Genomic DNA, 19,598 nt, shown 5'->3' with positions numbered 1-19,598 from the left:
CTTCTTGTCCTCTCTCTTATGTAACATTTCCTATGCACTGATTTACACACTTATGATTGATTGTCTCTATGTAATCTGTGTGATGTAAAGTGTTCTGACACCTTACACTGATAGGAGCGGCGCTATAAAATGAATTAAATGCACCTGAGACTGAATGGTTACGGAGGCTTGAGGGGCGCTGTCAAAGGATGGTTATGAAGAACCTGTAGTGGAGGTGGTCATTGGGGGTGCCAAAAAGCATTGTCGCACTTGGCGCCACGAGCACTAAAGCCGGCCCTGCCTGCGCTCACTGCCTTATATCCCTCTGTAACCCACACCTCGCGCTAACTGCCATGACATATCCCTCTGTACCCCACACCTTGCGCTAACTGCCACAACATATCCCTCTGTACCCCGCACCTTGTTGGCACTGCCACAACATATCCCTCTGTACCCCGCACATCATGCTCACTGCCACATATGCCTCTGTATCCCACTCCTCACACTCACTGCCTGATCGCTCATTTTACCCTGCCATTCATCTTCTACGTGTTCTCTCCCCTTCCACTCTTTCTACCTCTGTTCACCCCTTTACTTCTTTTTGTACCTTACTTCTTTCTCAATATCTCGACTTCTTTTCCTCTTCAGAAACATCTGTGACACATCTCTGCACTTCCTTTATATCAACGCACCCCTCTACCTCACCTGTCTACCTCAGTCTTTATTATTCCCTCTTCCTCAGCTGTCTCTACCTTTCTATCGTTACAACAAACAAATGATGGACGGAATGCTGACAATGCAGACATTCTCCCCCAGTCAAGAGATCTGGGTTAAATCCATCGTTCTTTTGCCCACTACACCACCCCAGTTCAGACATGGCCATATGCAAATCAGTCTTGACCCTGTGCCTCATGGGAACAGTCCAGCCCGAACTGCCAAGCCATGTCTTCCCTGGACCGGAATCAAGCATCCTAGGACCGGTTTCTGGCTATCAGCCGTCATCAGCCAGGATAGCTTGACTCCAGTGGCGTAGTGAGTAAGGGTGGGCGTAGTTCGCGAAGTAGCGCTTCGCGAAGCTACGCAAAGTGAAGTTCGCACTTCGCGAGCTACGCGTAGCACTTCGCGAACTGCGTAGTAACATGTTCGCACTGTGCAAGATGTTGTTTTCAATGATTGCACAGTGCGGACAAGCAACCGGCACTGTGCAATCATTGAAAATGGCATCTTGCACAGTGCGAGCTGTAGTTTTCTGCTGCTCGAGTAGATTTTTACTCGAGCTGCAGCTTTCTCAACGCGAACTGGTAGTTTCTCATCGCGAGCGGTCGCGAGCATACGCGACCCCTCGCAATGAGAAACCTGACCTCCTTGCGTTAGGAATCTCGCCGGGAGGTTTATTTTCCATGCTCGCGATCGCGAACAAGGAAAAAGTCTCGCCAGGATGTCATTTTGCTTGCTCGCGGTCGCCAACTTGACGTTGAGGACCGCGAGCAAGCAAAAAATGACCGCAGCACTACGCAACACTACGCTACGCGTGTTCGCACTGTGCTACGTGCAGTTCGCGTAGTGCGAAGTAGCGCGAACTTCGCAAACTACGCGAGCGTAGCGTAGTGCTTCGCCCAGGCCTAGTAGTGAGCACGGGACCCACGTCTGGGCATACCCATCCCACTTGGGGCGAAAAGCGTTACAACAAACAAATGATGGACGGAATGCTGACAATGCAGACATTCTCCCCCAGTCAAGAGATCTGGGTTAAATCCATCGTTCTTTTGCCCACTACACCACCCCAGTTCAGACATGGCCATATGCAAATCAGTCTTGACCCTGTGCCTCATGGGAACAGTCCAGCCCGAACTGCCAAGCCATGTCTTCCCTGGACCGGAATCAAGCATCCTAGGACCGGTTTCTGGCTATCAGCCGTCATCAGCCAGGATAGCTTGACTCCAGTGGCGTAGTGAGCACGGGACCCACGTCTGGGCATACCCATCCCACTTGGGGCGAAAAGCGTTACAACAAACAAATGATGGACGGAATGCTGACAATGCAGACATTCTCCCCCAGTCCATCAATTGTTGTTTTTGCATTTGTCACCCCGAGTGGGAAGGGTATGCTCAGACGTGAGTCCCGTGCTCTCCATGCCACTGGAATCAAGCTATCCTGGCTGACGAGGGCTGAAAGCCCGAAACCGGTCCTAGGATGCTTGTTTCCAGTCCAGGGAGGACCTGGCTTGGCAGTTCGGGCTGGACTGTTCCCATGGGGCACAGGGTCAAGACTGATTTGCATATGGCTGGGTTCAAACTGGAATGGCATGGTGAGCAAAAAAACGATGGATTTAGGCCCAGATCTCTGTACTGGGGTGAATGTATGACATTGTTCTGCATTCTGTCCATCAATTGTTGTTTTTGCATTTGTCACCCCGAGTGGGAAGGGTATGCTCAGACGTGAGTCCTGTGCTCTCCATGCCACTGGAATGAAGCTATCCTGGCTGACGAGGGCTGAAAGCCCGAAACCGGTCCTAGGATGCTTGTTTTCAGTCCAGGGAGGACCTGGCTTGGCAGTTCGGGCTGGACTGTTCCCATGGGGCACAGGGTCAAGACTGATTTGCATATGGCTGGGTTCAAACTGGAATGGCATGGTGAGCAAAAAAACGATGGATTTAGGCCCAGATCTCTGTACTGGGGTGAATGTATGACATTGTTCTGCATTCTGTCCATCAATTGTTGTTTTTGCATTTGTCACCCCGAGTGGGAAGGGTATGCTCAGACGTGAGTCCCGTGCTCTCCATGCCACTGGAATCAAGCTATCCTGGCTGACGAGGGCTGAAAGCCCGAAACCGGTCCTAGGATGCTTGTTTCCAGTCCAGGGAGGACCTGGCTTGGCAGTTCGGGCTGGACTGTTCCCATGGGGCACAGGGTCAAGACTGATTTGCATATGGCTGGGTTCAAACTGGAATGGCATGGTGAGCAAAAAAACGATGGATTTAGGCCCAGATCTCTGTACTGGGGTGAATGTATGACATTGTTCTGCATTCTGTCCATCAATTGTTGTTTTTGCATTTGTCACCCCGAGTGGGAAGGGTATGCTCAGACGTGAGTCCCGTGCTCTCCATGCCACTGGAATGAAGCTATCCTGGCTGATGAGGGCTGAAAGCCCGAAACCGGTCCTAGGATGCTTGTTTCCAGTCCAGGGAGGACCTGGCTTGGCAGTTCGGGCTGGACTGTTCCCATGGGGCACAGGGTCAAGACTGATTTGCATATGGCTGGGTTCAAACTGGAATGGCATGGTGAGCAAAAAAACGATGGATTTAGGCCCAGATCTCTGTACTGGGGTGAATGTATGACATTGTTCTGCATTCTGTCCATCAATTGTTGTTTTTGCATTTGTCACCCCGAGTGGGAAGGGTATGCTCAGACGTGAGTCCCGTGCTCTCCATGCCACTGGAATCAAGCTATCCTGGCTGACGAGGGCTGAAAGCCCGAAACCGGTCCTAGGATGCTTGTTTCCAGTCCAGGGAGGACCTGGCTTGGCAGTTCGGGCTGGACTGTTCCCATGGGGCACAGGGTCAAGACTGATTTGCATATGGCTGGGTTCAAACTGGAATGGCATGGTGAGCAAAAAAACGATGGATTTAGGCCCAGATCTCTGTACTGGGGTGAATGTATGACATTGTTCTGCATTCTGTCCATCAATTGTTGTTTTTGCATTTGTCACCCCGAGTGGGAAGGGTATGCTCAGACGTGAGTCCCGTGCTCTCCATGCCACTGGAATCAAGCTATCCTGGCTGACGAGTGCTGAAAGCCCGAAACCGGTCCTAGGATGCTTGTTTCCAGTCCAGGGAGGACCTGGCTTGGCAGTTCGGGCTGGACTGTTCCCATGGGGCACAGGGTCAAGACTGATTTGCATATGGCTGGGTTCAAACTGGAATGGCATGGTGAGCAAAAAAACGATGGATTTAGGCCCAGATCTCTGTACTGGAGTGAATGTATGACATTGTTCTGCATTCTGTCCATCAATTGTTGTTTTTGCATCTACCTTTCTATGACACACCTCTCCCTCTCTCTACCTGGCCCCCTCACATTCTACGACTGCGTTATTCTCCCCTCTCCAGCTTTGATTTACCTGTCTCTGCTCCTGAATCTTTTTCTTCTACACCCCACTTCTTTGTCTACCCTTCACCCCTCGCTACCCTTCTGTTTGCCTCACTACGGTCTTTACCCGACCCACCTTCAGTGCCTCTTCCCATTTCGCCTCACTCCCTCACAGCGCTCTCTTAGCATGCATCTGTTTCTCCCCTCACCACCATGCCTGCCTCTACCCCGCCTTACCTTTCTAACCAGCCTAACTTTCTACCTTCCTGTTATTCCTGGTAGTGAACCTTTCGTTTCACCCCTCCGGTTGTATTACCTACACATTCAAATTGAGTAGGTCATTGCTGTGCTCCCAACCCGACATCGAGACCCAGTCCCCTAGCCTCTCAACATGCCCAGATATGACAACAAGCTTTGGCATAGCCAATTGGTCTCGCCTTTGGTACCTGCTGCAGAACTAAATACTTATACTGCCGGCATCATACTTACCCAGCGCCAAGACGCCTTGGCAAAAGTGCGCTATATAAGTTCTTCAGTCAGTGAGTCAGTCATAAGGTCCCAAAGGCGAGACCTATTGGCTATGCCAATGCTTGTTTTTCTCAGGTTGGCCTGAACATTACCCGATCCTGATTGTCTGCCATTTTAGCCCCGCCCCTATTGATTAACATTAGCCACGCCCCTTCATTTGCCAGGTTCGCCCCCCCCCTGGAAAAATGTCTGCGGACGCCCATGGCTAGCTGCGGCACTAGTCTCAGGCAGGTGTCAGTATGTATCCCCTTGTTGCAGGTCTGTTCTGCCTACATCGCTTTTATTCCTCCCAGTGTGGTAGCAAGAAGTGTCCACCAGGTGGCGCTGCTGCTCCTTCCATTTCCCGGTAGTGCTCCGATCGGCCCCAGGAGCTTCACACTTGCTGCGGACCTCAGACCAGATGGAGGCAGTGTACTGGTCAGTACGCATGCGCATGAATGACGGACATCGCCCTGGGCGCAGAGGGGAGACACGGTTGATGAAATGGGCACACTGCGCAGGACAGACAGCTGGCCTAACCACGCATGTGCAAACGGGTGACGCGGCTGATCAGATGAGCGCACTACGCATGCACAGAGAGGTGATACGCTCATAAAGTGCGCTCACTGCGCAGACGCAGAGCAGTGATAGGGACTAATGTAAACTCACTGCTCGTCCGCACTCCGATAACACCACAGATTTGCCGGCATCACTGCGCACGTGCAGAGATGTAACACTGATGACATGGCGAGCATACTGCGCAGGCGCGGACCAGTGTTTCCTGATAGGCGTGTGGTCAGTGTGCGTACATTCTGTACAGCCCTACCGCGCATGCGCAGACAGCGACACGGTGTGACCCTGGGCAGCTTGGAGCCATCCGCACGAGCCGGGGCCGGGCCGCGGTGCTTCGGATTGGAGACGGCGCTGGAGGTGGGTCCTTCCCTCGTCCTGTGCCACAGTGGGAGGTGCCGTGGGGGGGGGGAGGCCTAGCTCTGTGCACGGTGGCTGTCAGGGTCAGAGGTCAAAGGTCAGAACATGGGCAGCGGGAGGGGGCGGCTGTGCACGGGCGCGAGGGGTGTAGAGTTCAAGGAATCAGGAGCGTACATTCTGGAAGGAGAGAGAGGAGGGGGGATAAGCCACGGGGAGGAATCCTATAAGCTTCTATGCATACCTATGTATGTATGCATTTATGTGTGGATGCACGTGTGTGCATGAACATCTATGCACTATTGTAAGTAGGCACTCCTGTATCCATGTGTTTGTGTGTCTGTATATGGTATTTCTAGAGCACAAACCCAAACCAAAGGCAGCAGAGCCCTGCACAGGCTCCCAATCAATCAATCAGTTAATTTTTAAAGCGCGCTACTTACCCATAAGGGTTTCAAGGTGCTGGGGGGGGGGGGGGGGTGCCACTGCTACTGGTCGAAAAGCCAGGTCTTGAGTTGTCTCCTGAAGGTCATTAGGTCTTCGGTTTTTTCGTAGGTAGAGGGGGAGGGTGTTCCAGGTCTTGGCGGCGCGGTGGGAGAAGGACCTGCCTCCGGCTGTGGTTCTACGAATGCGCGGGACCGTGGCCAGGGCGTGGTCAGCAGAGCGGAGTATCCTGTTGGGTACCTAGAAGGAGAGTCGGCGGTTGAGGTAGGCTGGGCCGGTTTTGTGGAGTGCCTTGTTGTTGTAATGTAAATAAGTTAAATCCAATGATGATCAGAGGTAGCCAGTAGGTATAACAGAAGTAGAAGGTTTATTGGTTGGTTTAGTAGAAGTATGTTACAGGACCCACCAGGAGCAGCATCTTTGCCGCTCAGCCCACTCTCTCCAACTGCCACTCTCACCACACAAACAGGCACACCAACATTCCAGTCTCTCTGTCGTCAAGCATTCCAACATTCCACGCAGACATCACATTTAACTTGGCTGAGCAGCTACGGAGAAGATGCACCTGAGGAATTGAGATACAACACATCCCCTTTCTTTGGACAAGAATAAACAACAATAATTTGCAACCTTGTAGCATGAAAGTATGAATGATGGTACTTGCATCGTTGCGCACAATAAACATTAGAGGAAGAATGAAAGTCTAGTGACAGGTTAGAAAGATGTGAATAAGTAGTAGAAAGTGACTAGAATGAAAGGAGGGTGAAACAGTGTGAAAAGCTTCAAGATATAGCACATCCCCTTCCCTTGGGAAAACAAATAATAGAAATAATTCAACAATTGCATGTAAAACGTTGCATGTAAAACCTGCGTGTTAAACACTCGATTATAGCATCATAAAAGTAAAGAGAGAAGAGAAATAGAAAAATAAAGGAATTAAAAGTGTGATATAGAAGTAAGAGAAAGCAGAAAAATTGATGTAAGAGAAAGGTGCAAGGCGATAGAAAAAGCGTCACAAAATATTGAACATATAGGTTTCACTGCGTATTGTGCAGTGCCCTTGTGCGTAAAAACTAAAGATGGGTATACTGCCCCTTATGGATCTCAAAAAAAAAAAAAAATATGGATAAACTGTCCATTGCGCATTGTAACTAAAGATGGGAACACTGCCCATTGCGCATTAAAACTCAAGATGGGTACACTGCCCATTACACATTTTTAAATAAAGTATGGGTACACTGCCCATTGCGCCTTAAACTTAAGATGGGTACACTGCCCATTGCGCCTTAAACTTAAGATGGGTACACTGCCCATTGCGCATTAAAACAAAAGATGGGTACACTGCCCATTGCGCCTTAAACTTAAGATGGGTACACTGCCCATTGCGCATTAAAACAAAAGATGGGTACACAGCCCATTGCGCCTTAAACTTAAGATGGGTACACTGCCCATTGCGCATTAAAACAAAAGATGGGTACACAGCCCATCGCGCATTAAAACTAAAAGTGGGTACACTGCCCGTTACCAGTTTCTAAAGAAAAATGTGGGTACACTGCCCACTGCGCCTTTTAACAAAAGATGGGTACACAGCCCACTGCGCAAGTAATCACTGAAAGATAACAATGTAGAGAGTAATGCAAGCGTGACTATGTAGGGTGAAATCAGTGTGAAGGGTGTGCGCACTACCCCCACTGAAGAATGTAACTAGAGTAAGGAGACCAGCTCCCAACATCAAATACCCTGAAGATAATGCCTAATACCCTGAAAGTATCTAAGTCAGTAAAAACAAATAAGGAAAGTCGTAAATATCAACAGTAATAATCATGTAAAAATTATGAAGGGTGAGCAACACACAACTGTAAGATGTCACTAACATTGTAATATAGCATACGATGTCCATTATAACACAATAAACTAAAATAAATAACGTTGTCACCGTAGATCCCTTTTTAAGTATTCTTCTCTTCATTCGTTGCAAGATAGTTTTTTTTTTAAATGCGTCAGTTCATCAAGCTACACTACTCGATTATCACCGAGCATCTGAACAGGCAGGCATTTGAAGAAACAGCAGAATCCGATGTCCTGGTGTATTTTGAAAACAAAACTTAACTGGCAGAAAGAGCAACGCTGAATGAACACCGGGAAACAGCATGGCTTAGGTGGCTCTTGTGGAAACTCAATATGGCGGCACGCTTGATGACGCCAAGCCGGATGGCTCACAGTACGTCTGTGCACACAGGCGTCAAGGAACAGCTCTGACAGGCATGGAAGCAGACTCGCCTCACGGAGAACACAGGTGAGTTCGAGCGCGCTGAGGAAACCACGCGCCACATTTTCAAATCGTGAACATCAACGCGCACTGCTAAACAGTCCACCCTTGACCAGGCTCAAAGTATGAAAGTCAACACGGACAAAAACTCACCCAAGACATAGGTAGAGCACCATACTTGGTCACGTAACACTTGTCCAGTAGCCCATCGCGTCAGTCAGTTAATGAGCGCCTGTCTCCAACACCGTAAAATAATTATCTAATGCCACACTAATGTCCATGGTGATATCCGCAGCCTTGCCAGAGCAAAAATAAACGGTGTCTTCTGACATCAGATAAATAACATCAAGTTTCTCAACATGTTTGACACGTAGCTAGGCACTGCTGAAGCCAGTAGTTTAAAAATCGTGGAACATTTTCTTTCTTTTTTTTTAAAGTTCACGGTTCGGAAAGCAGGATTCTGAAAGTAAACCAGTCTTAAACATATATTAATTAACGCTGTATCTAATTTCTTTTGAAGTATAAATCCATAAGTATGAGGAATGTGAAGCGCCCTGGGTAGGCTGTCCAGATGGTGAAGGACACTGGTGGGACCTTGGGGCGTTCTTTTCCTTTCCTTTTAAAGTTGCTTAGCTTTGAGTAGTTTCTTGTAAAATAAAGTTCTGTAAAATGTGTAATTTTCCTCACTTGCTGTAGTCTTGTGGCCAAAGCACGCAGGGTTTCTTCCAGATCGTCGCCATTGTTGTAATGTAAATAAGTTAAATCCAATGATGATCAGAGGTAGCCAGTAGGTATAACAGAAGTAGAAGGTTTATTGGTTGGTTTAGTAGAAGTATGTTACAGGACCCACCAGGAGCAGCATCTTTGCCGCTCAGCCCACTCTCTCCAACTGCCACTCTCACCACACAAACAGGCACACCAACATTCCAGTCTCTCTGTCGTCAAGCATTCCAACATTCCACGCACACATCACATTTAACTTGGCTGAGCAGCTACGGAGAAGATGCACCTGAGGAATTGAGATACAACACTTGTGTGCGTGGATCAGGAGCTTGAAGGAGATCTCTCTGTCGACAGGGAGCCAGTGCAGGTTCCTCAGGTGGGGGGTGAAGTGGTCGCGGCGCGGGACGTCGAGGATCAGGCGTGCAGAGGCGTTCTGGATTCTTTGTAGTTAGCTGATGAGCTTGGACGGGGTTCCGGCGTAGAGGGCGTTTCCGTAGTCGAGTCTGCTGCTGACTAGGGCCTGGGTGACTGTTTTACTCGTGTTTGTCGGGATCCATCTGTAGATTTTGCGGAGGGTGTTGAAGCAGGTGGAGGATACTGCGTTAACTTGTTTGGTCATGGTGAGTTTCGAGTCGAGGATGACTCCCAGGTTGCGTGCGTGGTCGGGGGGGTCTCCAGTGATGCGGGCCACCAGGAGTCGTCCCATGCTGAGGGGTTGGACCCGAGGATGAGGATCTCCTTCTAGTCTGAGTTCAGCTTAAGTCGGCTTTCCTTCATCCAGTCGGCGACGGCCTTCATTCCCTGGTGGAGGTTGGGTTTGGCGGTGAGAGGGTCCTTGGTGAGGGAGAGTATCAGCTGCGTGTCAGCGTAGGAGATTATGTTGAGGTCGGGCGGTGCGTGCTAGTGGTGCCATGTAGACGTTGAATAGCGTCGGGCTGAGGGAGGATCCCTGTGGGACGCCGCAGATGATCTTGGAGGCCTCGGATTGGAACGGGGGAGGCGGACTCTCTGAGTTCTGCCGGAGAGGAAGGAGGTGGTCCAGTCCAGGGCCTTCTCCCGGATCCCTGCGTCTTGGAGGCGCGTGCGTAGTGTGTGGTGGCAGACGGTGTCGAAGGCGGCGGAGAGATCCAGGAGGATGAGGGCCGCCGTCTCGCCGTTGTCTAGAAGGATCCTGATGTCGTCTGTGGCGGCGATGAGGGCAGTTTCGGTGCTGTGGTTGCTGCGGAATCCTGATTGGGAGGGGTCCAGGATGTTGTTGTCTTCGAGGTGACGGGTGAGCTGGATGTTAACTATCTTCTCGATGACCTTTGCTGGGCACGGAAGCAGGGAGATGGGCCAGAAGTTCTTGAGGTCGCTCGGATCCGCCTTGGGTTTCTTCAGTAGGGCGTTGATCTCTGCGTGCTTCCAGTTCTCAGGGAAGGTAGCTGTCTCGAAGGGGAGGTTGATGCTGCGCAGATGGGGTGCAATGGAATTGCCGGCTTTGTTGAAGATGTGGTGTGGGAGAGGGTCAGACGGGGATCCGGAGTGGATTGTGCCCATGGTCTTGATTGTGTCCTCGATACTCACGTTGGCCCAGGTTGTCAGGGAGTCGTGGACGGTGGGGTGCGGTGGGTCCGGTGCGACGAGGCCCGCAGGGGTTGTCTGGGGTTTGAAACTGTCATGGATGTCGGTGATTTTTCGGTGAAAGAAGGTGGCGAGGGAGTCGCATAGGGCTTGCGATGGCGGGATGTCGTTGGTGCAGGAGCTTGGGTTGGAGAGTTCCTTCACGATGTTGAAGAGCTCCTTGCTGTTGTGAGCGTTGTTGTCAAGGCGGTCTGTGAAGGAGGTCCTTTTGGCGGTCCTGATGAGGTGGTGGTGGTTGTGGATGGTGTCTTTGTGGGCAGCGCGGCTGTCCAGCATCTTGTTGCTATGCCATATGTTCTCCATTTTCTGGCAGGTGCGCTTTGAGGCGAGGAGTTCCGGGGTGAACCAGCTGGCTCTTTTGCTGGTGTCTCTGTTGGTGGTTTATTTCAGCGGGGCTACGGTGTTGGCGCAGTCGTTCATCCAGCGTTCGAGGGTGAGTGCACCATCATCGGGGTTGGTGGGGTTGGTCGGAGGGTTGAGTGCAAGGCTTGTCTTTAGTTGTTCTTCGGTGACTTTGCCCCAGCAGCGGCGGGGGATCGGTAGGGTGCGGTGGTGTGTGGGGGGTTTTCGGAAGGACAAGTGGATGCAGTGGTGGTCTGTCCAGGTGAGTTTGGAGGCGTGGCTGAAGGTGACGTGGGGTCTTGAGGAGAAGATGGCATCAAGTGTGTGACCAGCGATGTGGGTCGGCGTCGTGACGAGCTGTTGTAGTCCGAGGTTGTCGATCAGGGTGGATGAGTTGTTGTCGTTGTTGTTCTCCAGATGATAGTTCAGGTCTCCGAGGAGGATGTAGTCGGTGGAGGTCAGCGCTTGTGTGCTGATGAGGTCGGCGATGGAGTCGCAGAATTGAGGCCGGGGTCCTGGCGGTCTGTAGACGAGGGTGCCTCTTAGGGTGGTCTTGGGGTCCGTGTGGATTTGGAAGTGCATGTGTTAGGTGGTGCTGAGGGTGTCGTTGGTGTTTGTTGAGACCCTGATGGTGTTTTTGTGGACGATGGCGATTCCTCCTCCGGCCCCGTTGGTGCGGTCTCTGCGGGTGATCTTGTAGCCGTCGGGGATGTCTGGTGAGGAGGCTTCGTTCATTCAGGTCTCGGTCAGGAAGGCGACGTCCAGGGATGCGGTGTCGAGTAGGTCCCAGAGCTCGACGGCGTGTTTGCGTGCGGAGCGAGTGTTGATCAGGATGCATCTGAGCTGGTTGGGTTCCGTCGTGGCGGGTGTCATGGTTCCTGCGAGGCATGAGAAGCTGCAGTTCAGGCAGGTGAAGGGACCGTGGGTGCGCTTCGAGACGGCCTTGCAGCAGGTGTGTGTCCTTCCTGGGTTGAGAGCGACAAGGGTGTTGGCGTCGAAGCGGACTTCCTGGCTGGTGCGGGGGGCAGGGGTTCTGGCGCTGGGCAGCATGGAGTCAGTGGTGATGGAAGCGGTGCCTGGGCTGGGGGCGCGCCTCGTGGGCATTGGACGGACGCCTCATGTGGGCTGTGTACGGACGCCTCATGTGGGCTGTGTACGGACGCCTCATGTGGGCTGTGTACGGACGCCTCATGTGGGCTGTGTACGGACGCCTCATGTGGGCTGTGTACGGACGCCTCATGTGGGCTGTGTACGGACGCCTCATGTGGGCTGTGTACGGACGCCTCATGTGGGCTGTGTACGGACGCCTCATGTGGGCTGTGTACGGACGCCTCATGTGGGCTGTGTACGGACGCCTCTTGTGAGCTGTGGACGGATGCCTCATGTGGGCTGGGGACGGACGGTTCATGTGGGCTGTGGACGGACGCCTCGTGGGCTGGGGCGTGTGCTTCATGTGGGCTGTGGATGGACGCCTCATGTGAGCTGTGGATGGACGCCTCATGTGGGCTGGGGGCGGATGGTTCATGTGGGCTGTGGACGGACGCCTCGTGGGCTGGGGGCGCGCGCCTCATGTGGGCTGTGGACGGATGCCTTATTGTCGGATTCCTCAGCTCCTCAGGATCGGACCGATGCTCGTTATGGTCCACCTCTCGACAGCTCCAAGTCTGATAGCTATTATAGCGCAGAACATTGAAGTGATCGAGCGAGGGAAGGAAAGGGTGGGGACAGCAGGGAAGGAGACCTGAAATGAGACAATAACAACTCGTTAGAACACTCTGCCTCCCCCCACCACTTCTCCCTCCTAGGCTGTATGTGAGGTGTTTGCTACGGACTCTATCTATTCCTGCCACTCGCACGAGCCTACAAACGTGTGACTCTCCAGCGAGGAGGAACACCAGGCGTGTTATATCCAATTAGCTCGTGAAAGGCAAAGTTCACCTTCTAAAGCACTTAGGAAGTCTATCGGGTATATTTCAGGCAGTAGTGGGGGAAGAATTCAGAGTGGTGCACTGCACCCTTACCACAACAGCCACACGGCTCACCAAGCACGAGAATGGACTTTGGATACTCCGTGAGCGTCTACCCCCCGCTACCGCTTCAGAGTAGCAAGGTTCAACAAACAAGCAGAATGGTATTCTCAATGCCGTTCCGTCTCCAGACGAAACGACCTTTCGCCAACCAGAAAGGAGGACTGCAACCAAAACGCGCTGCTCTCTCGAACTCCCAAGAATAATCGGCCAAGACGCCAGCGCGGAAGTGCTCTATCAAGCCTTCCGCGTCTGCGCGCGCATGCCGGAAGCGTAAAGGCTCATGGGACCTGTAGTCTCCAGAGCGAAGAACGCGGTAGAACGGAAGGGACTTAGGATTGTCGGCTCGAATACTCGTGTTCTTGACAGTACACCCCTCTTAAGCCGCTTCCTAACAGGGGTTTTGTTTGTGGAAGGCGAGGAGCAAACGGGGCGCGTGTATGGCCGCAGCGGGTTCCCAAGAATTGTCTTCTGGTCCATACCCCTTCCATGCTACAAGATACCATCTCTTCCTTCCTCTTGTCTTAGTGTCCAAGATCTTTGCTATCTCGTATTCTTGTTCACTGTCTACCCATATGGGAATTGGCTTCTTTTTTATGGGGGTAACTGACGGCTTGAGAAGAGATACATGGAACACTGGATGGATGTGTAAGGACAAGGGTAAAGCAAGTTTTACGGTTACGGGACTCAGGACTTTTATGATCTTATATGGCCCAATATATTTAGGGATCGTTTTTTGAAGTGAATATTCTTTGTTGGACAACCATACCATATCACCTCGTTTACATTGGGGACCTACTCGACGATGCTTGTCGGCTTCTCTTTTGCATCGTTCTTTCGCCTTTTGCAAGTGGGATTGAGATCTTTTTAAGGTTTTCTGTATGTGTTTAACTCTCTCTTGTACCTCGGGAAGGTCGTTGCCTACTTCTGGGTGAAGAAAGGGAAGGAACCTAGGGTGAAAGCCGTACGTGTTGTAGAAAGGGGTTGTTTTTGTGGAGCTGTGTAGGGCGCTATTATAGGCTATTTCTGCTACCCATAATTGATCCACCCAAGCCTCTGTTGTGGAATCTACATAACCCCTCAGGTACTGTTTGAGGGTTTGATTAACCCGTTCTGTCTGCCCATCTGTCTGGGGGTGGAAACTTGTGGACAAGGCTACTTGTATATGTAAGGCAGCACACCATACTTTCCAGAATCTGGCAGTGAATTGCGTCCCCCTGTCGGACACGATGCGATGGGGCAGTCCGTGTAGTCGAACAACATGTGTTAGTAATAGTTTGGCTAGTTGCCCGGCTGTGGGGATCTGTTTGCAGGCAACAAAATGCCCCAGTTTGGTGAGATAATCAACTACGACCATGATAGTGTCGCAACCCTGGTCTTTGGGTAATCCCGTAATGAAGTCAATAGAAATGTATTTCCACGGCACTGTGGGTGTAGGTAAGGGTTGAAGCAACCCCTGCTGCTTCGAGTGATCCGTCTTCGTGCGAGCACATGTCTCACATTCTCTTATCCAAAGAGCCACATCTTTGCGCATACTAGGCCACCAAAACTGTCTCCTAATGCGATCCAGAGTTTTGACCACGCCGTTGTGCCCTGCACTAGGTATGTCATGGCACCATTGGAATACTTGTTTCTGTAAGGTTTTTGATGGTATCAATATTACTCGGTTATACGTGAACAGGCCATGTTTTTCTTTCCACTCGGGGTGGTTCCGGAACCACGATCTCCATTTACATGTTTGGCTTCCTTTTGCTACTTTCTGCAGGAAATCATCCGTTTGAATAGCACAGACCACTTTATGAGGGGGTATGATAGCATGTTCTATGGGCTCATCTTCTTCTCTGATGGATTCTTGCCTGGTAAGCGCATCTGCTTTTTTATTGTCCTTCCCGGGTCGGAATGTCACTACAAAGTCGAATTCTTCAAAAAAAAGCATCCACCTTAGCTGTCTGGGGGTTAAAGGCCTAACTGAGCGCATGAACTGTAAGTTCCTATGGTCGGTATAGACTGTGACTTTTTCTTTTGCTCCTAGCAAGAAGTGTCTCCATTCAGTAAACGCTGTTTTGATTGCCAGCAGCTCTTTCTCGGCAATAGTGTAGTTTCTTTCTGCCTCGTTTAACTTTTGGGACATAAATGCAATAGGATGTATTTGTCCCGTAGTATCGTTCCTTTGTGACAAAACGGCTCCTATGGCCACCTCCGAAGAATCGGCTTCCACGATGTAAGGTCTTTCTGGGTTGGGGTGTGCCAAAATGGGGGCCGTAACAAAGGCGGTTTTTAAGTCATCAAAAGCCCGTTGGGCTTCTGTGGACCATTGAAAGGTAGATCCTTCTCTGAGTAACTTGGTAATGGGAGTCACGGTTTTGGAAAAATGATGGATGAAGCGCCTGTAGAAATTGGCGAAGCCCAAAAAACATTGCACGTCGCGAACATTCTGTGGTTCGGGCCATTCCTTGACCGCTTGCACCTTTCTTTCAGCCATCACCTGCCCTTTAGGAGTAAGCATTACTCCCAAGAATTCCACAACATCTACATGAAACTCGCATTTGCTGAGTTTGCAATATAAGTTGTTGAGGCGTAGAGCCTGTAACACCGAGCTCACGTGTTGGATGTGTTGTTTTTCAGACGATGAATACACCGGAATATTGTCTATGTAGACGACTACGAATCTGTCCATGAATTCCCGCAACACCTCATTCAGAAAAAACGGAAATGCCGCCGGGGCGTTACAAAGGCCGAAGGGCATCACCAGATATTCGTATAGGCCATATCTGGTTTTGAAGGCGGTCTTCCATTCATCTCCAGCTCGCATCCTTACAAGGTGGTATGCTCCTTTGAGGTCTAATTTGGTGTAGATCGTTGCTGTCTTCACTTGTTCCAATAGCACTGGGATTAAAGGAAGTGGGTAGCGATTCTTAACTGTGATGTCATTCAATGCCCTATAATCTATGCAGGAGCGTAGCTCTCCGTTGGCTTTCGGAATGAAAAACAGGGGCGATGCAGCGGGTGACTTGGACGGACGGATAAAACCCAACTCCAAGTATTTGTCCAAGTAATGCCGCAGATGCTCATTCTCCCTTTCCGTGAGTGCGTAAATCCGACCGCAAGGTACCACGGCCCCTGCTACCAAATCTATCTGACAGTCATACTGTCTGTGAGGCGGCAGGGTTTCTGCCTGAAGTTCGTTAAAGACATTGCGGAATCCTTCATAACGAGCTGGTAAGATGATGTCTTTTTCTGCCGCCGTCGCGATCCACTGCTGTGAAGAGAGGGCTTGTGAGGGTGTAGCCAACGGCCTGAAGCAATGTTGGTTACATTACTCCGAGTTGAAGTGGATAGTTTTTGTTTTCCAACTGATAAGATGATCATGCTTTTGGAGCCATGGAAGTCCTAAGATAATACCATGCTGGGGGGACCGGATGATGTTAAAGTCTAGGGTTTCTTCGTGTCTGGGATTGCATCGGACCTCCACCTTATTAGCTACAAAGCATATTGGACCAGAGTCTAGCACACGTCCGTCCACTGCTACCACAGCTTCTGGTATGGCCTTTTTCATGAGGCTTACTCCCAATTGTGAGGCCACTGTCTCATCCATGAAGGTTCCTGTGGCACCGGAATCCACTAGTGCTTGGGCCTCTTTCCACTCTTCACCGCTCTGAATTTCTATGGTGACGTAAAAGAATCGTTTTATGTCTGCCGCATTTAAAGAGGGCACATAGGTAGCGCTCGAGGGTTCCCCTCCTTGCTTTCTCGAGCGATCTAGTTTTCGACTCCTTTTTGGTGAAGGTGTTGGCCTCTTTTCCTCCAGTGCCCCGGGTGGTCTGAGGGCGTTGGAGGCAATCTCTAACAAAATGCCCTTTTTTACCACAATAGAGGCACAGCCCGTTCTTCCTTCTCATATTTCGTTCTTCACTGGTCAATGGAGCTCTTACTGCTCCTATCTCCATAGGTTCGACGAGAGTCGATGGTGCCTCTCTTGTATGGACCCTGTCATAACGCAGGGGAACTCTTTCTTTTCTCCGGGTGTCGCTTTTCCTATCACCTAACCGGTGCTCTAGTCGTAGGGTGAGGTTGATCAGTTCGTTACAGGAGGTTGGTTGGGGATCGATCTGAGCAATAATGTCCTTCAGTTCGTCTCTCAACCCTTGATAATAAATGGCAAACTGTTTCTCCTCGGGCCAGTTGGTTTCTGCAACTAAACGCCTAAATGTAGTAAGGTATACCACCAACTCCTTACTACCCTGCCTTAATTCTAATAGTTCTCGGTCGGCCGATAGGGTATGTGACCGACGGTCAAAGATCTCAAACTCCGTTCTGAAGCCATCCCAATCATAAAGGAGTGGGTCGTCTCTCTGTACTAAGGGAACGGCCCACAACGCTGCGTCTCCTGCTAAGTAGGATATGAGGAACGCTACCCTAGCTTGGTTTGTAGCGAAAGCTTTAGCCTTACAGTTAAAATGTAGCATAACTTGTGTCAGGAACACCTGGATCTTATTTGCGTCCCCGTAATATCTTTCTGGGGGTGCTAGGGGTATAGGCGTGGGAACTTCTACCATAATAGGGTGTGATTGCGATCCTGAAAACCCCCCTGCATCAAACGGGTTTCTCTGTAAACGTTCTACCTTGGCTTGTAAAGAGGCTGTCTCTAGTCTGGAGGCCGCCAATTCCTGTTGTACTACATGTAAGGCGGCCACCACATCCTCAAGGGTAGCCATACTAAAGTAAAGGACCCGATCAGGAGGAGCTAAATCCGTGGGCCGATTATTCTGTCGGGTTCCTCGGCTCCTCAGGATCGGACCGATGCTCGTTATGGTCCACCTCTCGACAGCTCCAAGTCTGATAGCTATTATAGCGCAGAACATTGAAGTGATCGAGCGAGGGAAGGAGAGGGTGGGGACAGCAGGGAAGGAGACCTGAAATGAGACAATAACAACTCGTTAGATTACTCTGCCTCCTCCCACCACTTCTCCCTCCTAGGCTGTATGTGAGGTGTTTGCTACGGACTCTATCTACCTGTAAAGAAAATAACGAGGTACAATCTCATCGCTTGTGACCTTGGACGTTCACCCCCAACCTCGAGGGTCCTAGGACGAGGCGGATTAGGGTCAAGAACACATGTGTTTCACTATGGGAAAGATGACAGATATTATTAGACATACACCAATCCTACTCTCTGGTTATTCTCACTAGGCAGACATCCCGCTTCTTCCACACGTACCAAAAAGTGACCTTGATACCAGAATCTCAGAGGACGTATGAGTGCGCCATGACTCAACCACAATCCACAGATAGAGAAACAGAAATAGAACAGTTTATGTGCACTTCAAGTTCTTTTGCGTGAAAACCAGGAATAACGGAAGCAAAAATGAAATCCACCCTCGTGAGAGGAATGCAGGTGGTACAAGTGTTCCGTGTTATACTCCACACGGTATCACAGCAATCCAAATATGGGCTACAGTGCCCAAGAACTATACAACGTTCATACACCGGTATTCCTGCCACTCGCACGAGTCTACAAACGTGTGGCTCTCCAACGAGGAGGAACACCAGGCGTGGTATATCCACTTAGTGTTCGTACACCGGTATTCCTGCCACTCGCACAAGCCTACAAACGTGTGGCTCTCCAACGAGGAGGAACACCAGGCGTGTTATATCCAATTAGCTCGTGAAAGGCAAAGTTCACCTTCTAAAGCACTTAGGAAGTCTATCGGGTATATTTCAGGCAGTAGTGGGGGAAGAATTCAGAGTGGTGCACTGCGCCCTTACCACAACAGCCACGCGTCTCACCAAGCACGAGAATGGACTTTGGATACTTCGTGAGCGTCTACCCCCCGCTACCGCTTCAGAGTAGCAAGGTTCAACAAACAAGCAGAATGGGATTCTCAATGCCGTTCCGTCTCCAGACGAAACGACCTTTCGCCAACCAGAAAGGAGGACTGCAACCAAAACGCGCTGCTCTCTCGAACTCCCAAGAATAATCGGCCAAGACGCCAGCGTGGAAGTGCTCTATCAAGCCTTCCGCGTCTGCGCGCGCATGCCGGAAGCGTAAAGGCTCATGGGACCTGTAGTCTCTACAGCGAAGAACGCGGTAGAACGGAAGGGACTTAGGATTGTCGGCTCGAATACTCGTGTTCTTGACACTCATGCTGTGGACGGACGCCTCATGTGGGCGGTGGACGGACGCCTCATGTGGGCGGTGGACGGACGCCTCATGTGGGCGGTGGACGGACGCCTCATGTGGGCTGTGGACAGACGCCTCATGTGGGCTGGGGATAGACGCCTCATGTGGGCTCTGGAGCTGTGGACGGACGCCTCATGTGGGCTGGGGGCGGATGGTTCATGTGGGCTGTGGACGGACGCCTCGTGGGCTGGGGGCGCGCGCCTCATGTGGGCTGTGGACGGATGCCTCATGTGGGCTGTGGACGGACGCCTCATGTGGGCTCTGGAGCTGTGGACGGACGCCTCATGTGGGCTGTGGACGGACGCCTCATGTGGGCTGTTGACGGACGCCTCATGTGGGCTGTTGACGGACGCCTCATGTGGGCTGTGGACGGACGCCTCATGTGGGCTGTGGACGGACGCCTCATGTGGGCTGTGGACGGACGCCTCATGTGGGCTGTGGACGGACGGTTCATGTGGGCTGAGGACGGACGGTTCATGTGGGCTGTGGAC

General features: G+C 51.1%; 1 protein-coding gene across 5 annotated transcripts in view; it reads left to right on the top strand.

Annotated features, from left to right (window-relative positions):
* Positions 1–5,174: 5,174 nt before the first annotated feature.
* LOC146822568 (zinc finger protein 783-like) overlaps positions 5,175–19,598 on the top strand; it is a 67,010-nt gene continuing 52,586 nt past the window's right edge. The window contains exons 1-2 of one of the 5 annotated variants that reach the window (XM_085613674.1): positions 5,282–5,501; positions 6,054–6,206. Coding sequence is in view for 2 of the 5 variants with exons in the window: in XM_085613671.1 (XP_085469797.1) it covers positions 5,316–5,501; positions 6,054–6,206 (339 nt within the window). In the remaining 3 variants the exon portion in view is untranslated. Of the gene's footprint in view, positions 5,502–6,053; positions 6,207–19,598 lie in introns of all 5 variants that reach the window. The other 4 variants (XM_085613671.1, XM_085613673.1, XM_085613672.1 and 1 more) reach the window with 4 other exon arrangements.

The sequence above is a fragment of the Triturus cristatus genome, chromosome 6 (genome assembly GCF_964204655.1).
Source record: "Triturus cristatus chromosome 6, aTriCri1.1, whole genome shotgun sequence".
Taxonomy (NCBI): Eukaryota; Metazoa; Chordata; class Amphibia; order Caudata; family Salamandridae; genus Triturus; species Triturus cristatus.
This window is presented reverse-complemented; position numbering and strand designations above follow the sequence as displayed.